The 16,394-nt window shown below is 36.6% G+C and overlaps 1 protein-coding gene and 1 long non-coding RNA gene across 3 annotated transcripts in view; one reads left to right on the top strand and one right to left on the bottom strand.

Annotated features, from left to right (window-relative positions):
- Window positions 1–3,849, bottom strand: part of LOC107089479 — a 21,613-nt gene extending 17,764 nt beyond the window's left edge. Inside the window, exon 1 of the long non-coding RNA XR_001481442.1 lies at window positions 3,211–3,849. This is a non-coding gene — a long non-coding RNA (uncharacterized LOC107089479). The remainder of the gene's footprint in view (window positions 1–3,210) is intronic.
- On the top strand, window positions 666–14,943 carry LOC107089478 (nucleosome assembly protein 1-like 4). 2 transcript variants are annotated; one of them, XM_015382296.1, is made up of 15 exons: window positions 666–740; window positions 2,029–2,069; window positions 2,607–2,685; window positions 4,634–4,778; window positions 5,253–5,339; window positions 6,760–6,894; window positions 6,980–7,051; window positions 7,137–7,276; window positions 7,489–7,634; window positions 11,456–11,475; window positions 11,562–11,678; window positions 11,802–11,837; window positions 11,967–12,020; window positions 12,920–12,954; window positions 13,331–14,943. In XM_015382296.1, exons 2-14 carry the CDS (start codon window positions 2,054–2,056, stop codon window positions 12,923–12,925), a joined length of 1,053 nt encoding a protein of 350 aa, XP_015237782.1. In that variant the 5' UTR covers window positions 666–740; window positions 2,029–2,053; the 3' UTR covers window positions 12,926–12,954; window positions 13,331–14,943. The 2 variants fall into 2 exon arrangements, with proteins under 2 accessions (XP_015237782.1, XP_015237781.1); XM_015382295.1 differs by lacking the exon at window positions 12,920–12,954.
- Window positions 14,944–16,394: the final 1,451 nt, after the last annotated feature.

The following is a 16,394-nucleotide window of genomic DNA, read 5'->3' as shown; positions in this document are numbered from 1 at the left end:
TATATATATATATATATATATATATATAGACCTAGATTCCACCACAGACCCAGGAATCTTTGAATCACATCTTAACGCTTGTTTTTTTAAGTGATGCTTTTATTATAAATTAGCATGTTGTCATTCTATCAATGATTTATATTCCCCTTTTGTCTGTTTTTATAGTTTTTATTTCTTTGTTTTGTAGTCTAACTGTTAAATGTTTTGTCACTTTAGCTGACAATCCTAAAGTTCTGCATCAATAAATCAAGGAATAAATCAGTGTCTTTTTTCTGTCTTTCGAATGTTGTGGGTAAGAGTGCTATACACGTGGGCAGTTGAATTGCAGTGTAGATTTACCACTCAGATGTCAGGATCCACCTGAAACCCCAAATAAGTTTTACCTAGTGTTTATTTAAAACAGTTATTGACAAATTTGATTAGTTCCAATTGCATTTTGTGCATATATTTCACTCTTTATATCAAAAGAAATATTGGAAATGTATTACACCTATATTATCATGTCATCTATTAAGTACACAAATATTAAATGAGAAAATAATTCCTTAATTAAACTTAGATTCGTTTTTTGTTGTTGTTTTTTTTGCAGTAGATAGAATTACAAGATAGCTCTTGAATGCAGCACCACAATGCCGTTCACCGATCGTCCAATCAGAGTGCGGGATACTGAGCAGCGTGTGTTTGTTGCTCGTGGGGCTAGCAGCGCAGACGCGTGAGCGAGGTTACTAGCCTAGTTAGAGGTATGCGATTCAATTATTGAATTCTTTATTATCAAGAACATTTATTTTATCTACCTGGTACTATTGATCGACCCTATAAGTTATTCAGCAAGCCATGGTGTGGTGTCTTTATCTAGGTTTTATAAACGCTTGTGTTTAATTTACAAATGAGCTAACGGTAGCTACATAATATTAGCTTTTTATAGCGGCCGGTTAGTAGCATTATCCGCTATCAACCATTTTTTTAATAACATAATGTAACTGGTATGCATTTGGTACTAATTTCACTGTCTCGTATGCCATAAATCAACAGAAGCGATAAAAACGTTTGTTTTCCCCCCGTTTTTTCGTTAAAGCATTGTTCTCAGCACGCTGTTAGCCTGTTAGCTCGTTCAGTCAACTGTCAGATCTTTGGAACCGCCCATCTACCAGCATAGGAATTTGTTTTAAATACTTTCCGCTGGTATCGATAGTAGGGATGAGTTTTATTTATTGTCATAAAGTTACGGCGACATTATTAGACTTTTTTTTCTGTTGGTAATAATAGGCTAGCTGGAGTTTTCAGAGCTATCTGCCATTATCGTGTCAATGCGTCATCAGATTGTTGCCCAACAGTAAAATCGTCTTGAAATCTGCCTGCCCAGCTTACGTGCCTATGTTTTTCTGTTATAATAGGCATATATTTAATGATAAAGTAACTATTGTGAGTTTTTTTATTTAATGACTAAAGCAATCTTTACTTTTTGTTTAAATCCATCATAATACTGAAATTGTGTGATAAATTATTTCCAGTCTGATCACAGATCTTGCTTCTTTTATAAACACGTTTCCAAACGTATCAAATATGTGAAAAGTCAGAAACTTATTTGGTTTTAAACAACCTGCTAAACTTAAGTTAGATTACACACATTAAAAGGTATAAACATAATGTGTTCTCTTGTTCTTTTATATAATGGCAATAAAAAGATTTTTTTTTCAGTGGGAATACTAAGATTGTGTATGGTAGATGTGAGCTGTGTCTTTGTAAATCAAAGCGATCGAAGCCAAAATAGAAACCACAGACATGCTGATAGTAAAGCAAGTTTATTTGTATTGCACATTTCACTAACTAGACAATTGAAAGTGCTTGACATGATTCAATCTTTGGAATGTAGCAACATACCTGCTGTCAGTATCTGCTTTTTACAATCTCTGTGTGGTTCTTTACTTTCTTTTATTACACTTAACACTGTTGGCACTTCTGTGGACTGCTGACATAAGCCTTTTTTTATTTATTTATTTTTTTTAATTTTTATTTATTTATTTACAGAGGAAGGTGCTCACCTTTTGTCATCATGGATCCAGTTAAAGGTAAAAACAGAAAAGAGCTTTGTAGCCTCCACTGTAGCTAGTACTCGTCTGAAGTAAAGTCTTATTTCAGGCATTACAAGTAACGTTTTCTACCCGTTCATATATTGTGTACCAAAGAATTGTACTAAGATACATATAATGGATAATCTCAGACCTCAAACTACATCAAGATACACTATTTATGTTTTTACAAAGCTACACACACAAACTCATTCAGTAGATTTTTTTCCTTTTCATTCATCTTTTTTAACTTTGTTTTTCTACTTTAGATGAGCACATTCACATTTTTCCAAAATCCCCCATATTTTATAAAGCAAATTTGTGGTTCTCTGCTGGAAAAAAAGTGTATTTTTTGCCACTTAAAAAATCCCATTTAAGTTTTAATAAAAATATCCCATTTTGATAGATTTTTTTATGTTCAAATCGGAAGTTATATGATGACTAATAAAGAGATATCACTTACCACCCCGTTATTGTCTTAACATGATGCAAGAAAGTCAGTTGCTGAGTTTGTGCTAATTATTGTAATGCCTTTAGCTGCACGTAGAGGGGAACAAGCCATCCCGAATCCAGGTGGGCAGATGGGCAAACCTGTTGTATTCCCCTTCATGGAAAGGTAATTACAGATTTTTAAATACCTTGTTTGATTACCACCGTTCTGGTCATAGTTTGATATGTGGATTGTGCTGCACTGTCTAATTACCACCTAACATAACTAAATTTCTCATAAGTAAAGATAGAATCTATTTGTTTTCAAAGAAAATCCTTTAGTTTAAAAGTAAAGGATGTTGTCTAAACTTAAATTAAGAAATAAAAACATTTAAAGGTATTTGTTTACTGTAAGGCATATTATGCATCCATTTATCGCAGTATGCTTACTTCTAAATCCTAATTGTTGAGCATTTCCATTCACTGATGTTTTAGTCCAATATGGCTTAAAAATTGAATGTCCTATTGTTTTCCCTTAAGTTTCATAATAAAAATGACCAATATAAACATTACCTTTATAAACTAATATTTATTTCAGTCATTCCTCTTTGGGATGTGACTTTAATTTCAAAGGCAACAAAATTCAAGCTATAAAAGTTTTTGCTGACAATGAAAATAACATCCTATATGTGGGGTCGATATGCCACTCCACTTTCTTATACCCCGTTTACACTACCCTTAAAAAAACTGAGCCGAGACCGGTCCGAGCTCAGTAACTGAGATAACTTGTCGTGTGTGAACGGAAACAACCTGAACTGAACCGAGATAGACATAACCGGACCGCGCTAACTGCAGACCAGTTCCCGAGGTGGGTTCGGCTCGGTTTTTTCCTGGCTCGGTTCTCTGATAACAAGAGCGCATGAGCAGAACGCGTCATCGCCGACTGGCTGAACATGCCGATTCACACTCCATTCAAGTACATCCGCGCAAGGTTGCCGTCTTCGCCTGACCCACCGCAAACACGGAAGTACAGCAATAATAATCAAGCATAACTTTCTGAATGTGACGGGCGCCGCCATTTTGATTTGCTTGATTCCCTCCTCCTTCGTCTTCTTCTTCATGGGTTTTACGGCGGTTGACAAACAGCGTTTGGTGCATTACCGCCACCAGCTGCTTGAGTCCCTCCTTCAATCCTAGCAGTAATACCGCACATCGTCACTAGGAGGCGAGATAACCGAGATAAGTGTGACGTGTGAAAGGTCGTCAAAACTGAGCTTGGCCTGGTTACCGATCCAAGCTCGGACCGGTCTGGGCCTGGATCGGTTTTTCAAGGGTAGTGTAAATGGGGCTTTAGTGTCTTAGGTTTTTGAAGAACTTGCAAAATTGTTCATCTCTTTTGGACATAGGCCTAAACTGATTCTTCTGTCTTCTTTTGTTTCTTTCTAGAAAAAAATATTGTGGTCTTTATGTGTAGTACACCACCTCAAATGACAATGGCCGCATAATTCATTACTCATTAAAGTGTCTGTATGTTAAAATCTTCTTAAGTTAAACATAAGCCCAGGCTGAACCTGGTTAAACTGGCAGCAACTTATATATAACCCATCTTAATTCCATCTGGTTTATAAAGAGTTGGCCAAAATCCTTCCAACTATGTGACCAATTGAGAACAACTTGGAAAGCTTCTTTAGTACTAGCAAACAATTCTAGGATATACATGTTTGTTTGTTTTGTTTTTTTTGGCTCTATTTTGCCTTTACCTTTGTTTCTGTTCTTTAAATTATATCAAAGTTAAATATGTGTGTTTTTACACCTTTAAAGCTGGATCCTGGAAGAGAAGGTTATTTTTCTAATACAATATGTAAGAATCAAAAGCATCTTTACCCTTTTTTCCCCCATTACTGTATTTAAATCCTATTCATTAGAAGCTGTTGTTCATGGCAACAAAAATTAAGAGGCAAAAACAAAAGTTAACCTAATTTGCTTTCTTGGGGTAAACATGTCCATCAATTGTCTTTGAATATTGCTTAACAAATAGCCTAATTTCAAAATGAAGCCTATTTTAGAAATTATCTTTAAATTGGTTAATCTAATGTGAGAAAATGTAACTTTCCTGTGTTTTCTTTCTGTTCTAGCATGCTTCCTAAAGTAGTGAAGAGGAGGGTGCATGCCTTAAAAAGACTACAGGAACAGTGCGCTCACATTGAAGCAAAGTTCTACGAAGAGGTCCATGAGCTAGAGAGAAAGTATGCAACTCTATATCAGCCACTATTTGACAAGGTACTTCCATATCATCAATATGCTTTACCCTAAACATTCTATGTGCATTATGTTAAAGGAAACAGACATTTCCTGTGATCCTATATCCATGAATGTTTTTTTAAAAGCACCGAGGACATTTTGTCTGTTCAGTCTGGTCTGAAGTCAATGATGGTACATCCTTAGTGCTAGAATGAAAACTGTCCCAACGAGTAGTCGGCTGTGCTTTTCAGTCCAGGCTATTTCCAGCGATAGTGACAAGAGCTGGGCTGTTCCTAAACAAGTAGGAGTGTAACAGCTGTAGCCTTTTGCACCTGTTTCTATCGCGTTCATGGTCACATGTGTGAATATCTTAGGTGAACAATGTGTTTACAGAAAATACTTTACCCTGACCATTTTCATGTTTGTTTAAAAGGATGTTGCATAGTTGTCCCTACATTTGGTGATTTTTTTTTCTTCTTTTTTTCTCGATTAATTTTCATATCTCGTGTTCAGAGAAGAGAGATTGTCACGGGAGCTGTTGAACCCACAGATGAGGAATGTGAATGGCCTACTGACGAGGATGAAGAGGAGGAGCTTGCTGTAAGTTTAGGTTTGATTTCAAAAGGGCTAATTAATAAAATATAGGAAATGTTTGTCCTTATTATTTTTTTTTTTCTTTTAAAGATATTTTCTCCAAAGAACATTTGGAAACTTACTGTTTTGTTTGTTAGGGATTTTTTATTTTTTTTTATTTTTTAATGTTTGTGAAATTCGGCAAATAACAGCTTCAAGACGAGAGGCAAAGTTAGTTGTATTCAATTGTGCAGAATCAAGGGTTCCCGAACTGAGGGTTACAATTCCCTAGAGGGGATGCAAAAATATTTTCAGTATCACTGTGATGTGACGCCTTAAGGTAATGGATGAAATTGAATAATCATATGTATATCACAAAATAAATGCAAATGTCCCATAAAGCTGATGAATATAGCAGATGTCCCTAGAAAAACAATTTACAATTTTTCTAAAACATGTAATCATTTTAAGATTCAGTTAAAAAATGCCTTATTGGATAATTAAATTTGCCAGAAGAGATGTTTACATTTTTAATGGTGACATTAGATTAGGTCATCATTTAAGAATACAAATAAATGTTTCACAGTCTTTTGTTATAATACCAAAAGACACAAGAAATTTTTTCTTATCATACAGGAAAATCATTAATCATTGCCTGTAAAAGAATAAAAACTTAAATGAATTACTGCTCTTAAATATCAATTAAAGGTTAAGGCATTGACACTGAACTGTTTTCAGACCTTTACAGAGGTAGATCAGATTGGTGGAAAAAATCGGTTTCACATCTCGGTATCCACCAATCACAGATCGCTCAAAATTAAGAAAATCAAGGCCAATTAATTGGTGCACTCCTAGTATCTTTGCTTAAGAACTTACAACAAGTCTTTGCAATGATACAGTTTCTACTAATCAAAAAATAAAAGCTTAATTATTATACTGAAATAACTGAAAATGTGATTTTGTATACTTATATTCTTCAGTGTAACATGTATTTTAGATATTTAAACTTAAACTTTATAAAGAAACGTGTAGCAGCCCCTCAGCGAGCTAACCAACGGGGTCAATTTTCTCCCTGATCACTGAAACTATGTGATATAGTTAAATTATTTTAAAACTCAAACTTTTTTAAAGCTCTAGTTGTTTTAAATCTGTATAAAACTTGATACATACCTGGATGCTGTTGACTGCTCCATTACCATTATTTTTAAGAGGATGTTCATATTTTATTTATTTATGTTCATAAAGTAATTATTTCTCTACCATATTGAACCTTATTTAAACAGTTATCAGGCACTTATTTTCATCACAGCACCTAAACATTTATTGCAAACCAAAATATGAAGCTTTGTTTCCCTGCAGTCTGCAGGGGTCAGTCTTTTATATCTTTATACTTATTTTTCTGAAAATAAATATTTCCTAAACTTCTAATAAATAAAAATGTTGACAGGAGGAAGTAAAAGAGAAGGCTACAATTGAAGATGCAAAGAAGGAGGAAGCCAAGCCAGAGGAAGACCCAAAAGGCATCCCTGACTTCTGGCTTACCATTTTCAAGAGTGTGGACATGCTGAGTGACATGGTGCAGGTCTGGATTCATCTCAGTCTTAGAATTTAATCATAGCTAATAAAAGTGTTTTTGGTCTTATGGGAACTTTGGATTTACCTTTTAGGAACACGATGAACCTATTCTCAAGCACCTGAGAGACATTCAAGTAAAGTTTTCTGAACCAGGGCAGCCCATGGTAAGTACCAACTTGCTCCTTTAACTTCAAGATGTGGTGAAATACTAAATTGAGTGTTATTTCTCTTGTTCCCCGTCTTGTACAGAGTTTTACATTAGAGTTTCATTTTGAGCCCAACGGCTATTTCAACAATGCAGTCCTTACTAAAGTCTACAAGATGAAGTCAGAGCCTGATGCCTCAGATCCTTTCTCGTTTGAAGGCCCAGAGATCATTGACTGTGAAGGGTAGGACTCTCAATAAACTGTTGAGGTTGTTGAGATGCCATTTTGAGTCTTAGACAAAAAATAGATTTTGTGTGGTTTGGAGAAAAAAATAACTTTTGTGAAGCTGTTCTATATTAATATCTCTTGCCTTTGCATCCCACATTTCAGCCTCCTCATTTCTGCATCCTTGGTATTAAATTTCTTCTCACTCTTTGCACACTTCCTCTCTATAGATGTCAGATAGATTGGCACAAAGGAAAGGATGTGACTGTGAAAACTATAAAGAAGAAGCAGAAGCATAAAGGTCGTGGCACTGTGCGCACTGTTACCAAACAGGTTCCCAATGACTCCTTCTTCAACTTTTTTAATCCTGTCAAAGGTAAGAAGGCACGCAAACAGACACACCAATACCAAAAATGTGTATCCAATTATTCTAGACCTTTTGACTTCTATTTCATAAGCAATTGTGTAATAACCAACATACTTCTGTATAGGCGTGTTTTTGCCTAATTCTTAATATAAATCAACATTTTATGAGCATGGGAAAATACTTAAAAGACGTGATGGTTTACTAAGAGCTGTGGATGTTTATGGCTCTAACATTAACAATCAATACAACCTGAGTCTCATATGTTGATTCTATGGACAATGACCAAAAAAAAGAGCTCAGTAGTTTGGAGGGAAGATTTTTGGCTGTAAAAAAAAATTGTATAAGTCTGCTGGTCAATTAAAAAAAAAAAAAAAAAAGAAAAGAAAAAAAAGGGAATTTCTCAAATTGTACACTGCTAAACTGCTAATCTTGTTATCAACTGGCATAAAGGTCCTGGAGGAATAAATTGGAAGTGAAAATTTGAAAGTAAATTAATCTGAGCCTGAGGGAATAAGGTTTAAATGGCCAAAAATGAAATTCTGCCTAAAAAAAAAAAAAAAACACTTAAGATTTTTACCTTTAAAACTTATAACATTTTCTGTAATGAAGGAAATGTAATAAACTGCAAATACAGCATCTTAGTTACATATGTAGCAAGTTTGGTATCTATCCAAAGAGCCACTGAGAAGTTATATATGCTAAGATCCAAAAAAAGATTAAATTGTGGTGGACCTTTACTGTGCCATTTAAGCACACTTTGGCATAGTATCTGAAATTTGGAAATAATTCTTGAAAATTTTAATTGGGGATGCTGTTGTTTATAAAAATATAAAAAATCATTTTTTGCCATATACCGCTGAGAGGTATGTTTAAAAAAACAAAAAAAAACAAGTCTTGCTCTTATCTCAACATAGCATCATTTAAAAACCACTTTAAGAGTTTTCCCACCAAATAAATATAATAAAATCATAAAGATGAGATTTTTCTGCATTATTAGCCAAAAAAGTTAGCCAACCATAACAAAAGGTTAAACTTTAAGTTATTTTCCTTCTCTTCACCATAGGTGTTTACAATTAATCCATGTATGTATGACTTCTAAACAAGATTCATCTTTGTCATCCAGACATGGCAGCTCCATAGGATGCAGACTGAAAGGTGTAATTTGAAAATTAGACCTATGCCAAAGATAAAAGATTTAACCAACTTAAAGAGCAAACTGTAATTAATATGAATCGTATCAACATATGTTTAGTGCTGATTGCACCTTTTGAATGTTATGTTAATGTAACTATTTTCTGTGGACACTCTCCCCACTCTGCCTGTATTGAAAATATTCCCTATATGGTAGGTAGATCAAGATGCGCACAAAGTAGAAAGTCACTCTCTGTGTTCTAATGAAGATACTAGGCCAGCTTGTATGCATGTATCCTGAACTCACCAGCAGGTGGCGCAGGGCTCCTAAAATCTTCACAGCCCCATTATGACAGTGTCTGCCTGCAGCTTCTGAATGAAGTCAGGCCTCAGATATTAAAGCTTAGGATTTTACATTGCAGTGATAGTCTAAAATTCTTTATTTTTTTTCTTTAGTAGTTTTCTTACTGATTACTAGTACAGCTGCCACATGCTGCTAAAATAACACCCTAGTTAGAAATTAGTTTCCATTAAATCTGACCAATTCAACTGTATTTGAGAAATGAAATTAGATAATTGAAAATAAATGTTTTCTTCATGGGCACAATCACAAACTTTGATCTGTTGGTTTTACATGGACAATTACTAGGAAGGGTTTTATGCTCCACTGATTTAGATTATGAGTGGAATGAGATGACTTTTTAAATCATACATTAACTGCTTGAGCAGGTTATGCTGCAATGTCTTACTTTGATCATCCTTGTTTTATAGTATCTCGGCAGACATGCCTTGACTTTTATTGAAAGTTATCTTTGCGATTCAGCCACATTGTCGGTGTGACAGTTAATATAAATATATCCTTATCAGTTGAGTTCAGGTGTGCAGTTTTGGGGCAAAGATGTCAGGAGTGAATAACCCGCCTGTCTTTTAATGTGACTACACACAAAAATGTCCAGTGACTCAAACATTCTTTTTTTAATGTGGATTGTTTTGAAAGTGATACTGAAACTTCATTTTAAAGGTTCTAGTTGGGACCTAGTGTTTTATTCATTTTCCACGTTTGAATTCTAAATCAGTCCTTATTGGGGAAATTCTATCCCGATAAACCTGACTAAATGTGAGATTAAATGTGTAATTTAGTCTGGCCCCGATGAATGAGACAATTGAAGACTGTTGATGAGAACAACCTGTTGTTTTTCAAACCATGTCTGTGCCTATTGGCCAACGCTCTGACCAATGAGCACAACTGACTGTGATGTAGTAAGCGTGACAGGAAGCTGGTGGGGGAGTGTAAACCATCAGCCTGTCGGTAAAACGGCGAATACGTCTTTCTTAAAAATGAATGAGAGTAGAACCTCTTCCTGCTCATGTTTCAACGAAAACCCCAAGTCTAATCTTTCCAAAGCTGAGTCAAAAATCTCCATCAGAGCGAGCGGTCCTTCGCACACGACTATGCCGAGAGAGGGCCGCCCCAGACGGCTGCAGTTAGCCCTGGTTGCCGTTAGCCTCGGAGGTCCGCTGGTTGCCGCGGGCCTCTAAACTTGGGACATTTTTCTTTATTACACATTAAATCAGTAAATGGACCATATAGTGACGCTTTAAAGTATAATATTGTCACCTCAAATGGTATTAAAACATACTTTTATTGAACAACAGCAACAGAAAAGAGAACTTTTAACTTTCAATGGAGCGCTCCATTAATTCTGCTGCAGTGTATGCTACTGTTCAATAGCTGTTGCCATCTTCCTTGTTGTGCTTTCTCCAGTGTCAAGCAGCTTTGTCGCCACACCCACAAAACCTGCGCCCTTTGCATGCAAAAGTTCAAAACACATCTCTGCGTTGTGATTGGCCCTCGAGGCTAGTCCAAACTCGCAGGCAAAAATGATTTTGGTCGCTGGTGGGTGGGGCTAGTTTACTAGGCTAGGGAAATTCAACCTTGTCAGCAACCAAATTTGTGTGTCCATGTTTTTGTTACATTGTGGGGATTATTTCCTAGAAATATGCTAGATTTTGGGGACTTATAGGTACTTGTGAGGACCAACAATTGGTCTCCTTGAGGAAAGGGGCTTATAAGGACTATGGTGGAAATCGGGTTTAGGTTAGGGTTAGGTATGTCTTGGTAATGGTTAGGGTGTCTGACTTAGAAGTGAATGGGAAACGCATGGTGTTAACTACATATAGTAAGACAAGAAAGGTTTGGTTTATATCTATCTAGATAGAGGAATAGACTGAGACAGACCCACCCTTGTAGTGAAGACCATGCTTTTCCCACTCACTTCTATGGGCCAACGTAGACCCTTACCCTAACCATTATTACCAACACATACCTGATAGCTATATAGATATAGAGATGTGTGTAAGTTAGTTTAGTATAATCACATAAAACACAATATAAAAATTTTGTTTTTGGTATATTTTGCAGAAATTCTCTACCTGTGTCTCTAGTATTTTATTTTGCTGCTGGTCAGGTTTGTTTTGAATGTGTCACCCATGAATTTATGATTTGAAGTCCTGATGAGGCATTTCCTGTTGTAATGAAATGGATTTTTGCATAATGAGTTGGTCCTGAAACTATTTCAACAATCTAACCACAAGCAAATGTAACATCAAATAGTTTCTACAATGAGTTTGTTGAAATGATTGTTGAAATAAATTCCCATTGTTGCTTGCTCTTGACCTTATATTTCTTTATTTTGCAGCTTCGCCAGATGGAGAAATGGTGAGTTACCTTTCCTATATAATTTATAGTTAGGGATGGATTATTGTTTTATCAGATTGGTTAAACTACTGAAACTGTTTTCACAGGATGAAGACTCTGAGTTCAATCTAGCCACAGACTTTGAGATCGGTCATTTCTTCCGTGAGAGAATAGTTCCCAGAGCAGTGCTGTATTTCACCGGCGAGGCTTTAGAAGATGAGAGTGTAAGTCCTTACACCCAGAAAACACACCTGCAGACAGGATTATAGAGAAAATGAAGCACTTGGTTCACATAATGGGAAGTATATAATGACTGTTGGGTGTTTTAACTCTTGATTGTTTTGCAGTTTGAAGAAGAGGAAATGGAAGAGGGAGATGAAGAGGTAAGTAATAATAGTTTCTAACTCTTAAAGTCTCTAAGAATGGAAATACAAGTCTTTCCACTTAGACCGAGCTCAACGCATCTCTTCCTTTCAACTCACATTAATCAGCATGTTTTTTTTTTTCCCCAGGAACAAGATGAGGAGGGTGATGAAGATGATGAAGAGGGAGATACTGATCCCAAGGTGTGAAGCTTTCACTTATTCTTTAGTTTCATTTATAAATGTTGCCATTAGTCATAAGTTAAGTGTGTTTTAAAATGCTATTGAAATATATGTGCAAGGTGCTGTGGCATTATACTCTACCTATCCAGACCAGGCTTGGGCCTTATCTAGATTGGAATATTAACAGTTAATTTAAGACTGCTAAACTTGCCCTTAAAGTAAGGAAAGGAAATTATATATCAGCCTATTTTCACCCAGCTGATGGGCAGTGTGTTCAACGGGTGGGGAAATAGAAACTACTCTGTTCCATATTAATCCCCTAAAACAACATGCAACCCCAGCATTTTCCCTGGCACTTTATTAAAAGCCCTTTTAACCACAGGAATAGTGTGATGGGGGATATCGGTATGCGTTTATGCTGGTCAATGGAATGTGTTAAAATCAAGTGGAGCATTACATTTAACATATTTTAACTCCTCATGTACAAAAATTACTACCTTCAATCATAGAAAGATTTGGATCATCTTAAAGTTGATAAGACTCTTCAGTTGCCTGAAGTGAGTTTGAGTTCTTTCTTATAAGACAACTTGCGGAGGATAAGAACTCGCTCTGATATCTAAACCATAAATGTTTTCTATAGTTAATTCGATCAGGCTAATGAAATAACACTCTGTTTAATCCTTAGAGGGTAACAGCAGTGTACTGGCCTTTGTAAGCAGCCATTTGGAGGTGATCTCAAGTTTCTTTAGGGTGATGTGCTGAGATTAAGTCGCCATCATCTGTTACTGATTTACTGCAGGGTTTCTTTGACCAACTCCAGCAACGCTTCACTTTATGCTCATTTTCATCTTTGAATGTGATAATTAATTCTTTCCATAATGTTTGTCTCTCCCTTACCCTGGATCTCCCCTTCATTACAGGCATAATCAATCATTCTCACTCCATGCATTTCTAGGTAAGGGAGAAGTAAAGATGGCGCCCCACATTCTTTGCTCACCGCTATATGGGAGCTTTGATAATTATTCTTGCTGTCTTTTCTACTTCTGTACGCCCATTAAACTCAATGTAGTTTTAAGATACAGTTTTAACCTCTGACTCACTTCTTAGGTTGAATGATATACCCGCTCCCATAGTCATGTTTATTACTATTCATTCTCTTCTGTCATCCCATCCCAGGTTTCTAATATCATAACCTTTACTTCACCAAGCCAGGTCTCTTCAATCTTCTTCATTTGCTTTCCTAATAAACCTCTTCACCGCGCTAGCTGAAACTCAAGTCTTTCTAAGCACCTCTGTTTTCTAATCATGTTTTCACTGCGTGTTGTCCACAGAAAGAACAGCCTCAACCTGCCGAATGCAAGCAGCAGTAACCGTGATAAGGGGAGGTGGAGACCTGTTCATAAACTCGGTTCTCAGCCTGTCCATTAGACCTCCTTCTCCTGCAGGCTCTACCCTTTTACAAACGCTCACTGGAACGCAATAGAACCCAAATCTGTGTTTTTACTATGTGCATGACTTCTTTTTCTACCGTCTTGCGCCATCTCACCCTTTTAATTTGGCATTATTTTACATCACAACGGCAGTGGATTCTGAATTGAATCTATGTTATTATAGGTACAGTCATTTTCCTGCAAAACTCAGAACATGATATTGGAGGAAGATAGAAAAGGAATTGCTCACAACTTTACTTTTCATGGAAATAGGTCAACTACTCAGGGGTTTTTAATGCCATCAAGCAAGTTAAGTTTACCAGGAAACTGCTGATTAAGATGGACGTCATCTATCACTGGGGTTGGTTTTGGTTTTCTCTTTTTTGTTTTTTTTGTTATGGTATTATTTCTTAAGACACATAATGTACCATTTTTAATTTCATTTACTTGTTTAAATGTTCATTATGTCATTGGACTATTTATTTAGGTGTAATGCAACTGGGTGGGATGTTTCATGCTGAGGGAATGCTTTAAGGCACTAAAAGGCTTATAATTGGCTTAGATCTCCATTTAAGCTAATTAAAAGTATTTATTTTCGATTAGTACCATGCTTCATCTATTTTTGAAAACATTCTGCAGCATTTATATACTTGGGCTGCTCCCTCTTGCCAAGGCTAGTTGGGTTCAACAGGCATTTAAGTCGTGCGATACTAATCGGCACTGGAACAGACATGTATGGTCACACATTTCTCTTGGCTGTTTATCACAGCTACCCTGAAATCCTCTTTGAACTGAAGCCAATGTGGAAATGTTTTACAAGAACACATTTCTTCTTTATATTTGCCGATTATAGATTGTTCCATATCCTAAACTTTAATACCCTGTATAGTGAAGACTTCCCTCAGACATAATGGAACAAAACATATAATTGAAAGAACCTTTTATATGAGCTCTTTGAAATTCTTTTATGTATCTAATTCCTAACAAATGTCAGAGTCACTGATGGGATTGTGCAGGAAGCTTTGTTCAAATGTAAGTTCTGTTGCCAAGAAGCCAAATGTAAAAAACAAATGGTTTGCTAGTGAAATTCTGTAATCTAAGAACGACATTTAAAGTTGTTAAACATGTATGAATATAAATATATATACAAATTCTTCTGTTTATATCTGATGGTTTGGTGGAAACATTCATGGAACAGGGTGCCAATGTATTTTCTCTTCTGCACATGGATTTTGGCTGTTTATTTGGACATGTTTGCCCGATGACTGTTCATTAATAGTTGTGACAGCATCCCCAAATTCCTCCCCTTCTTTCTTTTTAAAAAGAACGATTGTACATCTCATCGGATGGTTCTCTTAAAGGCCGCGGTTCACCTCCTCAAATGTACTCCCATCAAACCGTGTGCTAGCAATGGCCTTAACTGGTTCTTATTCACAATTTGTTACTTGCGCAATGTTTCTTTTCAATTTGTACAGAGTTAGTTAAAATATTCTATTAAAGTTGTGCGACATGGAGATGTGTTTTTGTCTGGTTACTCTTGTTCAGCACTATATTACAGTTGCTTTAGTGGTTGAATATCTTCATGTATGTTGGGATTAATCGGTTATTATCCCGGTTTAAAAAAAAAACAAACCTTTAGACAAGTCAGTGCCTCTGTCGATATGGCCTTTTTAAGGTCTGGCATCTGGGCCTTGTGAGGAAGTTGGAGAAAATATGGCAAAATACTATTGGTTGGCCTCCAAGCGATTCTAGTTTCTTCAAAGGAAAAAGCAGTTCTTTTCTTGAGTTGGTGGGAGACGGGAATTGCTGACCCTGGAAAAAGACTGCATGGTGGAAGGAATATTTAAGGATCTCCTTAACCCAGCTGACATGCCTACTGTGGCAGGAGAAGAGACGGTTGCTTTGGGCCAGGCCAAATTCACAGAACATAAAAAAACTTGAAAACAAGGCTAACCACGGTGGATGAGATCCACCCGGAGTAACTTAGATATCTGGATGTTGTCAAGCTGTCATGACTCATAGGCTTCTTTAACTTCAGAGGTCACAGACTCTTCCCCTGGACTGAAAGACTGCTTGGTCAGCCAGGAGAGGCTCTGAGTAGATCCGCTTCTCCACATCAAGAGGAGTCAGCTGAAGTGGCTCGGACATCTCTCTCTTATGCCCTCTGGGCTCTTCCCTTTGGGAGGTATGTTATTGGCACATCCCACCAGGAGGAAGCCCAGGGGACGATGTGTCTCATCTGGCCTGGCAGCGCCTCAGGCTTCCCCCAGCAGAGCTGGAGAAGGTGTTTCGGGAGAGGGAAGTCTGCTGAGACTGCTGCCCCTTCAACCCGGTCCCAGATAAAGTGAAAGATGAGTACAAGTCACTAGAATTGGGGCGCAAATGCTAGCCTAGATATTACTGTCCTCCGAATGACAGGCCTGATGAGAGCATTGATAAAACAAGACGCTCATGGTAAATTTGAAGGAGTTGCATAGATCCAATCCTTCGAAGAGGAGACAAGAAGACCAATGGTAGTTAATCTGAACTTTATGGAACAATAACTAGTTTCCATCAAATAGGATCAACAATTAAGCTGACTTAAACCCTTGTGTTTAGCCATGAGAGGGAAACCGGTCAGAGGTGACAGGAAAATTGATAAAATTAAGTTGAATCCTGGAAAAAAAAGGGCATTTGAGTCGGAAGAGGGCTTTATTCTTGAAAAGGAGAGTGTTCCTAAACATATCACTGATGTTCAGATGCACGTTCTTAAATCTGCCTAAATTTGAGCAAGAAATGTAAAAAGATGCTGGCGAAAAGGCCTGGATAGATTTTCCAAAAATGCAAGTTCTTCAAAATTTAGAACAAAACGTGTGACAATTTCCATCTACTTCACAACTATGCAGTAGCTTGAATTTGTGCTATAAAAATGCAATATACACTATATTGCCAAAAGTATTTGCTCACCCATCCAAATTATTGGAAT

The sequence above is a fragment of the Cyprinodon variegatus genome, unplaced genomic scaffold (genome assembly GCF_000732505.1).
Source record: "Cyprinodon variegatus isolate N-32 unplaced genomic scaffold, C_variegatus-1.0 Scaffold254, whole genome shotgun sequence".
NCBI lineage: Eukaryota > Metazoa > Chordata > Actinopteri > Cyprinodontiformes > Cyprinodontidae > Cyprinodon > Cyprinodon variegatus.
This window is presented reverse-complemented; position numbering and strand designations above follow the sequence as displayed.

Coding starts and splice junctions, on each gene's coding strand:
- LOC107089478 (XM_015382295.1), top strand. Junction 7,277..7,488: donor GAGATCATTGACTGTGAAGG/GTAGGACTCTCA, acceptor TCCTCTCTATAG/ATGTCAGATAGATTGGCACA. Junction 11,679..11,801: donor AGGCTTTAGAAGATGAGAGT/GTAAGTCCTTAC, acceptor ATTGTTTTGCAG/TTTGAAGAAGAGGAAATGGA.